At 38.7% G+C, this 15,206-nt stretch overlaps 1 protein-coding gene across 7 annotated transcripts in view; it reads left to right on the top strand.

The window, feature by feature from the left end:
• Window positions 1-15,206, top strand: part of CFDP1 (craniofacial development protein 1) — a 101,377-nt gene that overhangs the window by 21,259 nt on the left and 64,912 nt on the right. For 5 of the 7 annotated variants that reach the window (XM_023523162.1, XM_023523164.1, XM_011379938.2 and 2 more), the window contains one exon: window positions 4,066-4,185. In XM_023523162.1, the coding sequence (XP_023378930.1) occupies window positions 4,066-4,185 (120 nt within the window). Of the gene's footprint in view, window positions 1-4,065; window positions 4,186-7,576; window positions 7,674-11,634; window positions 13,102-15,206 lie in introns of those variants that run through there. The other 2 variants (XM_011379939.2, XM_023523165.1) reach the window with 2 other exon arrangements.

The raw sequence follows: 15,206 nt of genomic DNA, 5'->3' as shown, positions 1-15,206 counted from the left end.
TATCACATAACCAGCTGAGCCAGTTAGCTCAGACTTTCCTAAATGATTCACATTTGGAAAAGGCCAGTCATGGAAAGTTTCTTCCTAAATAAAGACTTTTCAGGGAGTTCTGAATAAGTGAAAATGAAGTTAAAAAGGAATTTCTGCTAATAAAACTTATTTAATTACAGCTAATAGTAGGCCTTTTCCTGTCAGGGTTTTGTCTTACATATTAGAAGAGGTCTATAATTTAGACCACTCCTACTTGAAGATAATGTGATAGCTAAATTTCTTCTTATTGCCTGTTAAAAGCGAAGTTCTTCTAGGCGTACTATCAATGAAGAGTAATCTTCTGCTAATATTACTGTGTCAATTAGTATAGTCCCTGAGAAAAATATACCAGTTTATAGAAGTTGTTTCCTAGTGAATATGAATAGGACTTTGACACTAAGAAATTAAGAGATATTCCCACGGTTATACTTTTTCCATGCTTCCTCTATGGCACTTACTGTGGACCATGTATTGATTGTCACGACTATGTTCATGGTTGGCCACCCTGATAGACTGTGAGCCCATAAGGGCAGAGACCATGTCATGTCTTTTTATAGGTCCCACATCTAACACAGTGCTGGATCTAGGTAGCTTTCCAGAAAATTTTCACCAAATTATATGAGGAGGCCGCTACAAAAATTTTGTTAGTACTGTGGTAAAACAAGCAAAACAAAACGAAACATGCTTTGCATAAAGGCTTCTTTTTCACTTTCTCTCTAATTTGGGCCACTTAATCGTCATCTTTTCTTATCCTCAACATTCTAAAATTTCATAATGATGTGCCTTGATCTTTTTAAATTTGTTATGTCAAATGTTCTTGGAACACTCTTTTTGTGGAAACTCATCCTTGTAGGAAATTTTTTTGTTGTTGATAACCTCTCCCATATTTTCTTTTTTTCTGAAATTCCTATTCATTAAATTCATGTAATAGTAAAGCTAGGCTGTGCCGTGTTGGGGTAACAAACCCCAAACTCAGTATTGTAACACAGTACATATTCATTTTTTACTGGCGCGAAGTCCAGTACAGGTTGAGTAGCACTTTGTCTTTAACTCGGCCATCCAAAACACATAGTCTTCCATGTTGCTGTGGCAAGGGGAGAGGGGATAGATTTTTATTTAATTCCTCTGTTTTCAGAATGAGACTTCATTGCTGCTCTTTGAGTCTAGAATATCTGTGATTTTCACTACTCCAAAGAGTCGATTCTGCTGAGTTGGGTGGCGGACAGTAGTCACTGGTGTTGGCGAGAAGGGGACCTGGAACCTATTTGCTCCTGATGCAAACTTCCAACTGGTTTTAGCCCTTCTCTCTCACCTTCAAAGGCTCCTGGTATCTGAATTTCCTGAACCTTTTTAGAATGCCACAATACAGGTTGTCTTGCTTTTTGTTGTCCATTTCATATGGCTGCAGGCTTAGGAAATCAGAGGAAACAAACACCTAAGCCAATTACTACTTGTCTGTTTGCTTTCTTCCTTCAGAAAATTTGATTGACATCTCTCTTCTGTTATACCTCTTCTCATTTATCCATGTGTAGTTTTGCCTTTGTAAATTTATTTACCAATATTTAGCAGAGAGTAGAATAAAGCCTGTGTTCAGACCACCATTTTTAAGTGGAAATATTTACTTGTTCTCCGTGAGCTATCCCAGGTCTGCCCCAGATTTTACCCAGGGCAGGAAGATTTAAAGCAACTCTTTCTAATCCAGCAACCTGGGACTCTGCATTAAGCCTTAAGTTTGGATGTGGGTTTATTTTGATTGTATAGTAGTGTAAGGAATTACCCTAAAACTTAGTGGCTTAAAACAGTTATTTTATTGTAATTTCCCATAATTCTGGGATGGCTGGGCAGCTCTTACTCAGCATCTCCTGTGCTGCAGTAGTCGCTGGGTCTGGAGCCACCTTGAAGGTTTCCTTACTCCTATATCTGGTGCCCTGGGCTAGGAAGACTCAAACACTTGGGGGCAGGAGCAGGCTTCTCAGGCCTGTCTCTGTGTGGTCTTCCCATATGTTCTCTCCAGCGTGGTGGTTCAGGGTAGCTAGACTTCTTGTGTGGTACTTGAAGTTTCAAAGGTGGCTTCCCAACAGAGAAGGCTACGTAGGAACTGCATCACCTTCTGTCAGCTAGCCTCAGAAGTCATGTAGGGCCACTTGCACTGAACTCTATGAATCAAAGCATCCTTAAAGGCCAACCCAATTTCAAGGAGTGGTAACATATACTCCCTCTCTCATTGGGATAGTATCAGGTGCTAGAATAACATGCGGGATGGGAAATTTGTGGCAACTGTCTTTGGGAAATAGAGTTTACTACAAGATTCTCTAGTATTGCTACTTAATCTCTGGCTAGTCTTGAAAAAGTAACTTAACCCCTTCGATTTTATTTTTCTCACTCATGAAATATAAATGTGTCATTTGTTGCTACAGAAATGCTGTGTATGTAACAAACCTTCCCAGAACTCAGTGGTATACAACAGTAAGCATTTATCTGTTGGCTCTTGTGTTTCTGGCTATCTGGAGTTCAGCTGATCGGGCCTGGCTTCAAGCTGCTAGTTGGGCTTGGATTTGCAGCATGTGTCTTTCACCCACACTGGACCAGCAGCTGCTTGAGGTGTATTTTTCTAATGGCTAAAGGGTAGAACTCAAGGAGTAAGTGAAATAGCACATATACGTTTAAGGCTTCTATTGCTATCAAATCAGCTAGCATTTCACAGACCGTTGAAGCAAGTCATGTGTCCAAGTCAACATCAGTGGAGCGGGGAAGTGTATTCTTTTCAGTAGAGAAGGAGTGAATGTTTGCCGAATGATGATCTGATCTATCAAATTCTTCCTCTTATTTTTGGCTCTTCACTCTTATTACTGAGAGGTTCATTTGGGAGAACTGAGGGAAACACAAATAAACCATGATAGAGAGTAGGACTGAATTTTGGAAGACCTTGAAGGCAAGGATCAGCAGTTTATGTTTGATCCTCTGAGTAATACTGAGCAGGAGGCTAACAGACTTTTTTTTTTTTCTTTAAGTCGCCCTTCAAGATTAACTTGGCAATCTTTCCCAGTGAAGATTCTTAATACTAAACTCTCAAACTGTTATTCTGTGTCACTTGTGTAGGCGACACAGTACTGAGTTCAGTAGTGAGATGGCTTTTAATAAGAAAATTTGATTCTGGTCCTAAGAAGCCTAGAAGGAAGAAGAGAAGAGATAGAGACTTATGTTCCTGCAAAGATGAAATTTGTAGGATTCACCTGTCATTATTCCTTGCCTGTCTTATTCTGGATGACCTGATTTAACACTCATAATACAATGACCATAATCTCGGATGCTGCTACAGATAGATTGAAATTTAAACAAAATTCCATGTTTTTGTTGAATTGGCAAGCCTCGGCGGGCATTAGGCATTTCTCCTTTATCTGAAGTTTCAGACACTATAAATATCGTTATTTGCTTCTTATTGGATCTTCCGTTTTATTGAGGGCAATTTTTCCAGATTTGAAATTGGACAGGATTCTTAGTCATACACATTTTTTTCTATTCCCAAATTAGTGCCAGATGAGCCAATTTTAAGGGATCTTTTTTCACCTTTGGCTTGTTTTAGATGTAGAACAGGAGCCTACTGTTATTTTCCTCTTTGAAATAATGCTAGTGTTTTTCTCCCAAATATTCCATTTCCCCATTCCAGCTATTACTGGGCCTTTAAGTGTGAGTCCTGCTCTGCATGGGAGGTGCAGTGGGAGAGCCTTTTTCAGTCCTTATATCAATAACCCACAAGGCCTGTGATTCAGTAGTGACTGACCATCAGAGTATGTTTCATGCTGACAGAAGTAATGGAGGGGATTTTAGATCAAATTTACATACATTGTTGTTTCATTTATTAAGGGAAGATGTTTTTTTCTAGAACTGTTGTAGTAAACTTAAACCATAAAGCTCAGCTGCCGGAATTTACACAAAGCTCAGTGGGTATTTTCCTTGTCATTTATTCCCTCTTTTAGATTTTGTTTCTCTCTTTTTATTCCTCTTGTAAACTTAACATCTGCTTCCTTGGCACAGGGTGACTAAGGAAGTCGATGCTACATCTAAAGAGGCCAAATCCTTCTTCAAGCAAAATGAGAAAGAAAAGCCACAGGCTAATGTCCCTTCTGCTCTGTCGTCACTCCCTGCTGGGTCAGGGTGAGTATTCTAGCCCCAGGCCCAGGTGTACCTGGCACCTGTTGTTGGGGAAGCTGTTTTCAGTTTAAAGACCTGCTTTAATTGTAGCTGTCATGATTCCTTTCCTGAGAAGGAATTTTGTTGCTGCCTTCCCTGAAATATTTGCCAAAAAGGAAGATGCAATGGACAATTAGCCATAGGTCTCTTGTTTGATTCCAGTCTGAAAAAAGTCCTGATTGCAGTGTTGACTACAGAGTTGAACATGTAGTAAACTTAACATTTAAAAAATAATTTTTTGAATGAAAATATCAGCAGTTCATCAGAATGTCTAATGAAGATTTGGGTTGAGTACTCACTCTCATTCCCCAAGGACCTCAAAGGAACTTGAAAAGGTCAAAGCTGATTTACAAATAATTCTGTTAATACATTGCAGGGAGCTTAATAGTTCTTATCCCTTCATATTTTCCATATTACTTGAGTTATTTTTGGCTGAAGACTAGAATTCTTTCTCTTTGGAGGAAATAGAAATCCCTTTCTTCTTAACCTATAGGTACGAAGTAAAGCCTCACAGTAAATGTGAGAATCCAGAGCACTGAGCATGGACCACGCCCACTGATCACCCACTGACTCCTGTGGGGAGCTCTGTGTCCTTGAGATGTTTGGGGTGGAAAAGTCACCTATAGAGGCTTCTCTGACCCTTCTGTTAGTTTGCCACTTCTTCCTTTCCTCCCCAAACATACTTACATGGTTGCTATGAACAGTAAAGTTTTGTTTTATTTTTTCACAAGGAAAAAGGCATTAGTTTTCCTATCAGATTATAAGCTTTTCTAGGACAGGTTTTGCTCATCTCTGCAGCCCTGGCAGTGTTAACACTGGCCTGTTCACCGAGGTTGTGTTTACCCAGAAGCAGACCCTGAGAGGAAGGTTTGAGAGCAAGTTGTTAATATGGGACATGATTCCAGGAAGCCCCGGCAGGGAGGTAAAAAGGGGTGGGAAGGGGTGGTGGCTGGTACCCAGTCCTGCTGGAAACTCAGGGAGATGGCGAAGAACACAGAGAGGGCAAGGAGGCTGGGATACTTATCCTCCAGCTCCCATCTGTCACTGGCTCAGCTGCTTCCACCTGCCCCCATTCCTTAGGATATGAACTGTAGGTGCTTGCAGTAAGGTGCTGCTCTCAGGGTGTGCCATGGTGGTGAGTGTAAGGACACATGGCTGGGCCTATGTCCACATCTGCTCAGTACTCTTTATCTGTTTCTTACTCCAAGTATTTCTCTCCCACTGGAGCAACTAGGTGGCAGAAGTCACATAGTGGTTACCCAGAAGCCTAAGAAGGGAAAGGACTTGAGTGCTTGTTACCACAGTGGAAGCAATGTAAACACTGCCCGAGGCAGTTGTGGAAGGACCAGCATCCTGTGAGCAGAGTCCTCCAGGCATGGCCCTGGTAGTGCTCTAGCCCCGGGCTTCTCAAGCTGGGGTTTGCAATTATCATTTAAAGAAATTAAGTAGAATAAGAAAATATTATAGTACATCACATAGTAAGAGTAAGTATTGTTTCATAACATTTTTATTTCCATTATTAATGTGCTCGTACTGGGTCACAAAATAAACTGCATATTTAGTGAGAGTTGAGATTTTTAGAAAGTGAGGGGTAGGCCAAAGCAAGACGTTATTAGCCTTATAATTATTATATTGTTTGAAAGGGATTCTCTTCAGACTAGTAGCTTTCAAACTTTATTGACTGTCACTCATAGTAAGGAATAATTTTATAGATGCCATAGTATACTCATAAGTATAGGTATGTAAAAAAGTGAAATAAAAAGTTGGTAAAATAATATTTACCTTTACTATATATGATGAACTCTGATTTTCTATCTTATATTATTATTCATAATGTTATTTTTAAAAATGTTATGACTCACTGAATTGATTTCCAATCTACCACAACCTGAATTTGAAAAAATTCTACTGTAAACTCCATATAGAATTAGCCTTCTGCATGGGGTGTGGGAGGAAGAGGGGGTAAAGGGGGTCAAATATGTGGTGACAGAAAGAAATCTAACAGTGTAAAATATATATGCCTTACTGTTAAAGTGTACAGCTGAAACTTATTGGATTTCGTTAACCAATGTCACCATAAAAATTTTTTTTTTAAAAAGCCTTTTGCAGACTTTTACTTGGGTTACCAGCCTTATATCTGGTATTATTAATGTCTCTTGCATGTATTTAAAGTGATACTGTGAAAATTACCTCTCGATTAAGTACCAGATAGAAGTAAAGGCAAAGATACTATAACTTTAGGTTTCTAGCATAGTTTCAATTAGCACAATTTTGCTTTAGCCTCCTTGGGTATTTTTTAAAATACTATCTGTTGATGCTTACATAGTCTGCTTGGAAACTACGTGTTTCAGAAACTACTCTGTTGCTATAATTGTGAAGATAACCAGAGGAGGGAGAAGTAGCAGCTTAACAAGTCCGTAAGTCACTCATGGAAGTACCACTGCATTCTGTATCCAGGCCTTCTTTTCTTAGAGCTAATAGCCTTCCTAGGATGAGAAATCTGTGGAAATGATATCTGTATTAGGGAGACTCAGCAGGAAACAGATGGCATCCTCAAATTAGGATACTTTGAGGAGAGTTTAATAACTCACAAAGTGATAAAAAAAACCACAGGGATAGAAATAGTGCAGTGTCCCCAGGGCTGGTAATAATGAGGCTCCATTACCACTCTAGACCTTAAGGGGCAAGAAGGGGAGCAGTTATGGCAGACAGAGAGGGCCTCCTGACAGGAGCCGAGACCTTCACTTGAGTGATGGACCCTCTAGTGGGGAAGCCAGGGGAATAAATACCCAGCTCTCCCATTCCTCCCTCCCTCCCATCTCTTGCCAGGACGCTCCATTGTCCACTGAGTCTTGGGAAAGAAAAAATTACTCTGACACTTGTTAAAATGGTGAGGAAGACTTACTCAGGATAATTGCAGTAGGTGTTAAGACTTATCACAATAGGAAAGAGATGAGGCTCAACTCTGAATACAGCAAAGACTACTGGGGATTTACAGCCAAGGAGCAACATGGGAGGAGGGGCCAGGGTCAGTGGATGGAGTATTAATAAGAGAAGACATCAAGTGTGTGTGGGGGGGTGTGGGGGGGCAGGCAATCCTGCTAAACCAACCTAACAGGATTCTTGCTGAAGGCGGCTAGGACTTACACATCAAAGGTGGGAGTTGAGGAACCTGATCAGATAAGGAAAATGATCAGATATTGAGAGTGGGAGATTCTCTTTAAACTGACTTCACAAGATTCTTGCTAAAACTGGGCTGTGCAGGCTCAGCAAGGATGGGGCCAAGATTGAGGCCTAGTCGAGAAGAGGAGCCTGACTAAGCTCTGATCCGAAGAGTCTTTTTTTATCCATATAGGACAGCATCTGGGCCAGAGAGCAGCGTGGAGGAGGAGGACGTAGAGGGAATCTGGAGGAGCCAGCTGATGAAGTATCTTTAAGTAGATTAATGAACTACTGACTCTCTTATAAAAGGGTAAAGTGAAATTTGATTAAAATCAGGTTTTTTTACAGTTATAATTGGTTGTAACAGATTACAAGGATATGTTTATCTGAGTAAAAAAGTCCTCAGAGTGGTACATGAAAATGGGGACACGTCAAGTAGGATACGGTGTACCTAGAATTTCTGAATAAATCTAGAAGATGACCCTCAGGGTTATCATAATTATTTTTCTTGCATTTCAGAAAACTTCTCCAGTTGTAATTGTGCTTGGGAAAAGACAGGGTCAGGAGGAATTCAGCTGATCTGGTGTCTAAGTAGGCACATTTTATCAGTGCCAACATTAGTATCCACTGCAGGCTGCACGCGTATGGCACGGAAAGTCTTTTCAGGGGAAGAATCTATAGAAATAATCTAATTTATTAAAAGAAAATTATTCTAATTTTTTTTCCACAGACTTTTCATTTTCATTTTTGGAGTTGCTTCAGTTTATAGAAATTGTCCGGCAGAAGCATTTTATTTATTTGTTTTTCTTCTCTCTAAACAGATTTAAGCAATACAGGAAAACCAGAGCAGGAGAGTAAAACATCCTGTCCCACATCCTTTGCTAGCAAACAAGAACAGATTCACAGGAGCAAATGTTTGTAACTGAAAATGCATTTCCTCCACATGTTTAAAATAGCACACTGCTTAGGCTATAAAAAGCCAAAGTTTATGCTTTGGGAATGGAGGAAACCAAACACCCAATTTTAATTATAGGCAGGGATTGGAGACAAGAAGCACTCTCTACATTTGGTAGGAGAAAGCACAATGTTCGCTGTATTTAAGTTCCCCATGTTGTGTAACCCTAAGCTCTTGTCCATTTGTCACCCTCTCCCCGCTCTCCTCCCCAGTTCTCACTACCAGTAGTACCCTTAGCCGCTTAAATGCAGCTTCTCCCAGAGTTTGTTGAGTATTTGGCCAGTCGGCTTTCAACCCCATTATTTACTACTTGCTTTCAACCCCACAGTTATTACTTACCTTTTTCCAGCAGTGGGCCGCTGGTGGACTATTAGTCTTATTAAAGTTCATAATCCTAGCCATAGATGTTAACGTGTTTTTAAAGTTTTTTAATTGTTTTCAATATCTAGTCTTTTGATAGAGAGCATTCAGTGTTTCACTTAAAGTAACAAAAATCAAATAAAGCCACAATATTAAGTGGAAATGTTTCTAATTTTTATCACAATCTCTTGTTATGACGATTGATCAGACCTCTGACCTATGTTGATTTATTTTGTAGGCCATTTTATTTTTAAAGGAATTGCTTTCATGTTGAGAGCAGCATTTTATGTGGTTTTACTAACAGGGAAAAAAGGATCCCCTGAATTATTTGCAACAAATGTATTTACATCAACAACAATGACAAACCCAACATTGTTTAAGGGTCAACTGTACATGGTGAGATTACTTAATACCTAGAGAATGGCCATTCCAAGAAAGGCAAAATCTGCTTTTTCAAGAGTCATTATCATGTGTAAGGGCTTTTAGTAATTATAATTAAGGTAATTAGAAGAAAGTAGGTATTCTAGGAGATGTGACCTTTGATATTTTTTGAGCGCTAGTCTTTATGAGAACAAATAGTGTTTGTCAACTTAAGAATTTAAAATTGTGCATTTTTCCTCTCTAAAAACAGCTTTATTGAGGTATTTTTATTTAATAATTTAAATTATACAATTCGTTGGTTTTTAGCATATTCACAGAGTTGTACATTCGTAAAACTGTGTAACCACAACACTTTTCATCACCCAAAAAGAAATGCAGTTACTCTTCATTTCCCTCCCCACCTCTCTGATCTATATTCCTTGTCTAGATATGCCTTTTTGGACATTTTATATAAATTGAATCATATAATATTTATCCTTTTTTGTCTTGCTGCTTTGACTTAGCCTAATGTTCTCAGTGTTCATCCATGTGTCTGTGCTTGTTATGCAGAATAATATTCCATTGTATGAATATAACACGTTTGGTTTATCCATTCATTAGTTGATAGACATAGGGTTGTTTCCACTTTGGGCTATTATGAGTAATGTTTTTATGAACATTCATGTACCAGTTTTTGTATGGACATGAATTTTAATTTCACTTGGGTATATCCCTGGGCATAACATTGCTGGGTCATATGGTAACTTGGATATACTCTTAAAAAGGAGAATGAGCCATAAGAGAAATATCTAGGAGTGTTACCAAGGGCTGGGTGACTTGGGTGCCTAAATTTCTTCCACCATGATTTCTTTGAAACATGTACATTTCTATATGTAAGTTCCTGCTGTAGGAAAAAGGAGATTGATGGAAAACTGTACTGTTGAGTAACACTCTCAAAGCAATGGCTAGAGAAACGATAAGGCCAGTTCCTTCTGTCGTAATTAATTGTAGAAGTAAGGACAGTGAATTAAGTCTATTGATTTATTCCACAGCCAGCTGTAAGCATTCTACTCTGAGATTTCCTGCTTGGTGATAATATTAGATTTTAGTTAATTTTAGTTGACTCAGAGCTGGCCCTGTCCTTCTTTTATTACTTTTTGTAAATGTTCTTGACCTTGTCACTAACTTCTGAATTGAACTTTGTTATTCTTAGCAGATGTGGTACTGCCGGTAGGAGGTGTTCAGAAATGTGTGGTGAGATATTTTGATTGTCCTATGACTCGAGAAGACTTCTGGTGGGGTTTAGGGATACTAAGTATCCTGCATTACTTAGGATGGTTAGGACAGAGGGTTTTCTTTTCCAAAATGGCAGCAGTGTCCCCTTTGAGATAACATTGTTTTAGGGAGCTGGAGTCCCTCACTTATTTAACCACTGGGCTTTCCTTCAGTTTCTGATTCGAGACTCTACTCCAGGGCAGGCGTTCACAAACTGGAAGTCTGTGGACCAAATCTGTCCTTAGATGTTTTATTTGGCCAGCATGTAAAAATCAGGAGAGTTTACATAAAAATCTGGATTACTGGCTTTTCTTCAGAAATGAGAAGTTGTGCCACTGCCCTCCCACTTTCTTTATAACATCAGTGAGCTGGAGCAGAGTGGGTAACGTTTGCTGGTTCCTGCCCCGACTCAGCTGCTTCACTCATTCATGTTGCCTGCTTGGCTGCTGTAGTCAGATGTTCTCAGACTATAGGATGACAAGTTTCCCTTTAATGACCAGGTCAGTTTCCTTTAGGAACCAGTTCTTTAGATTAAATATCAGAAATACCGTCCTCTCAGACTGCAGGTTAAACATTTCTTTACCTTTTTAAAAAGACTAAATTCCTTCTATTTATGGACAGTTTACCACGTTTAAGGCACAGTGATAACTGCTAAGTGTATCGTTTCATTTAATCCACATAAACACTCAAGAGTCAGGCGTTAACTTTGTGCCCATTTCACAGATCAGGAAGTTGAGGCTCAGGGAAATGTCATTAACTTGTTGCGATTACATGGTTGATGTGTGGCGGAGCCAGGATTCCTGTCCAGATCCGTTTGCAATTAAAGCCTATGCCATACAACTAATCTTTCTTACCATCCTGATTGGCCTTTTCTGTTAAAAGTTTCTCTTCAGCTTTGTAACTGATGATGGACTCTTTGAAAGCTATTTTGCATCTTGTTACTTTCGAAGGAAGTAAGATGACTATTTCCTACCTTTTTTTATAAGCCTTTTCCCCATTAACCATGGCCAGTCCGGGTTTCCTGTACTTCAGCCTCATTCTTATCTCATGAAATTGAAGGGAACTAGCGCAATTTTAAAAATGACTTCCAGAGGCTGTTTCAAGTAGCTGGTGTGACAATGGGAATGATTGATTCTGGCACCGTTGGTGGTACTGCTGTTACCTTGCTTATCGGCTCCAAAATGAAGTGCTTTGTGCAAAAAAACCTATACCAGATTGTCATCTTCTTCAATGGATGCTAAACTCTGCTTTGTTTGGTTTTAACTTATTCTTAACTTGTTTTTTTAAATATACCTCTGCAGGTACTACAGGTACAGAGTAATTTGCGGTCACCAGGATGGGGTAACCTCTGTCAGTTTGGATTGAATACCTAAATACAGCAAATACTATGAACTTAGGAAGTGTCCCTCTTCAAGGTTGCCCAGAGTTGAACAGATTCTAGTGTTCTTGAAAATCCTGTGAGGAGATGGACTTTATTACACAGAACAGTGTTCTTCCTTTGCCCTTAGCCTTGAGTTATGGTGCCAGTGAGTTTCAAAAATCTGCGTTTAAAAGCCAAGTGTCTGTATCTGTTATAAACTTTTAAAACTTTATTTTGCTATGTTCCTATACCCTTGGTTGTGCCATATTTCTCTTGGTGTGAATTACAAGTTAGTAAAATGCTTTGGGCATTTCTTGGGAAAGACACCCAAGATAGGCAGGTAAAAATTCAAGTTGCAGACTAACATAGACTCCATTTTTGTTCTAATGTATATATGATTATAACACACTAGCATAGTATAAGAAAGCATCTGCACAAAAGAATACAATAGCCAAAGTTACGACATTCACACAATTTACTCAGTATAATAGGAAATTGATTTAAAAGCAGGATATGGAGGCCTTCATTTAAGGAGAAAATAGTGACGCTCTAGAAATGAATCGAAAATATTTCACTAATAAAATCGTTAAATTTCACTAATTTATTGATTTAGTTGCTTCGTGTGCTTTAATTAGCTTCTTTTAGTGTACACTAGAGGGCAGAATCCCCTCTGAAGAGATAGCTTGTCTTTGGCAAGATCCCAGGAACTAGGAGCATTCCCAAGCTTTGGTACAGGAGCGCTGTACGTTCTTTACTGAATTAGATTCGTATCTTGGTGTGAGAGTTCTGTGTGCTATACGGTTTCTACATTTTTTAAAATTATAATCTCTTTCTTTCTGGAGGACAAATTTCCTAGAAGTGTGATTGCTGGGTCATCAGATGTGTGCACCTCACATGCTAATAGATGTTACCAGATAGGCAGTACCAATGTTAAATCTCTCCATTGTTATGTGAAGTCCCATTTCTGCACACTGTGACCAGTATTCTTCAGGGTTTTCTCTACAATCATTATGTTAACTGCATCTAAATAACGTGCTGTTTTGGCTTAAAATTTCCCCTCCTTTGAAAACCTGTACCAAAAACAGATTTCTTTTTTTAAGAATTAAACTAATGCTATATTTTTGTGCATTTGTCAAATGTTACCAAAAGACTACATTAAGATTTTGGGTATTACCTGTAGGTAGTCTCCATACTGTATCAAATCATGGAAGTTAATTCTCAGTCATTTAAGAGTTCAGGTAAAAATATGAGCTTTATAAACATAAAGAAATTGTGAGCCAATTTAGGAGTTGTATGTTATAGATCCTTTAAAATGCTGCGTGCTACTTCTCTCTTAGGTTGTTTGTGTTGGAATTTGCTATGTATTCCCAAATGTTTTAACATCAATAAAGAATGTCATTTGTGCTAAGCAGAGCAATCAGTGATTCTTATGTTCTGATCAGGTTCTGATACAGGCATCTTACTACCATTTCATGGAAAGTTGCGATTATACAGAAAGATTCATATTAGGTAAATATTTTAATTTAGATTGGGGAATTTTTCTTATGGGAGAGGCAGAGCAGCTGTGTTCTAATTATTTTGGTCAAGGATTGAAGATCGGGCTAATCTGAATTTTAGCACTTACTATATTCAGCTACTTAGCCCTGGATTCTTGCCAAAACTCTCTTACCCAAGAGAACCCATGTCAAATTTAAGATGAAATAATTTAAACCTTTTAAATTAAGCTTATATTTCTATATCATTGAGAAAATGGAAGAGATTTAATAATTCTGGATGTATGTGACCATAAATAGTCACAGCTTTTTGATTATTAGCTTTTCCTTGAATCTGAAATGTATGATTTCAATGTATGCTAATTTGGGAATGAGCAAGAAAAACCCATCTTTTGCATTGACTTCCGCTTTAAACTAGGATCCTTTAGCCCCAGCTGCTTGTGAGCTGGTGAGCTGTAGGAGGCAGAAACTAAAAAAGAAAAGTTTTCTTTGTAGTCAATAGAGTGTGACATGACTTATCTGGACCAAAGTAAAAATTAGAAAGATCCAAAGAAAACCATGTACAAAACACTCTTGATCTTGGTCTCTTGTCTAGTGTAACTAGCTTCAAAGAAAAGATTTAAGGAAAATTTCCTTTAGAACAGCAACCACAAATGTCATGTCTGCTTCCTAGCCATGTTTCTGTGTTGTGCTGTGGGTTAACGAAATCCAAGTTTTTTATATCATTTCAGAAAGTCATTTTGATTTAGCTTATGTTGGACCAGTCTGGACCTCATTTTCTCAGTCTTGATGTGGTGAAGGCAGCTATCCTATTGGGCCAACTCGGGTCAGCTGTGTGTTTTACACTATCATACAAGAATGAGCCAGGCAAAATTTCAGCTCTGTGAAGGCTTAGATTATGAAGTATCTGTCTTTATAAAATTGGAGTTATATTTTTTTAAAACTCTTTGGAAATAGGACTTTGTTTAACACCATAATGAAAGCAAAGTATCAATGTTTCCAGGCATAAAAGGGAAAGTTTGTGATAGAGGCTTTTATTTTCCTTACATTTTATCAATCACTGAGGAAATTCGTTGACAATGGAAAAATGAAACACAACTCCTTTCTCCCAATATGATATGACATCTAATTATGATACACTATCTCAGGATACTTCTTCCTGATGAGACTGGTATGCCACTGAGCTTTCTACTGCTACCTTTTCTATATTTGTTTAGGGTTTTCCCAAGATTCATATGCCTCTTTTTATGCATTTAATAATAGTCATCCAACAACTTTAACCATCTCTTCGACGTTGGTGATTCTCTACTCTGTACTTCTAATACTGCCATTCTCCTGAGCTCCAGACTCATATTTTTCACTGCCTGCTAGAAATTTATTCTGAATTCACTTGATACCACATTGGTCCAACATTCAGCTAATTTTCTTTAAATCCTCCCACTTTACAGAGCTGCAGAAACAGAGCCTATGAAGTTGAGTAGCTTCTCCAAGAGGGAAAACTTAGACTTCCTTAAAGCTTCTTTCTAAACCAGTGTTCTCTTCTGCTGGGTCAAACTGCCAATATGTCACTGGAGAAAATAAAAAATAATGTACCACCACTGTTCCCTCAATCACTCAGCCCCAACCTCGGTGCCATCTTTAATTCTTCCCTTTCTTTTTCCTGCCTCCTTCGCTTCTCCAACTGCCAATCCATTAACTCCTTTTAATTCCACCTTCAAAATGTCTGTAAACATTCATTTATATTGTTTTCCTCCCTCTCCTCCCCCTCTTCTTTCTATATTTCATCTCTATTCCCATTGCCTTTTTTCGGGGTCTTGCTTTCTGAAGCATCTGTCCCCATGTAATTGGAATATTAAATCTTTTGAGAGGCTATTGTAATTGTTTCCTAAATTACTTAAAACCCGTGGTCCCTATTCTTGTGTCTACCATACATGCCACTGCTGAGAGATTGTGTAATGCAGCTGTATAATACAGACAGGTGTCTGAACCCTTGACCCACATCCCGCCCGCCCCCCCCCCC

This window comes from Pteropus vampyrus, unplaced genomic scaffold (assembly GCF_000151845.1).
Source record: "Pteropus vampyrus isolate Shadow unplaced genomic scaffold, Pvam_2.0 Scaffold379, whole genome shotgun sequence".
In the NCBI taxonomy this organism is placed as follows: Eukaryota; Metazoa; Chordata; class Mammalia; order Chiroptera; family Pteropodidae; genus Pteropus; species Pteropus vampyrus.
The sequence above is the reverse complement of the archived record's forward strand: the minus strand, read 5'-3'. Positions and strand labels throughout refer to the sequence as shown.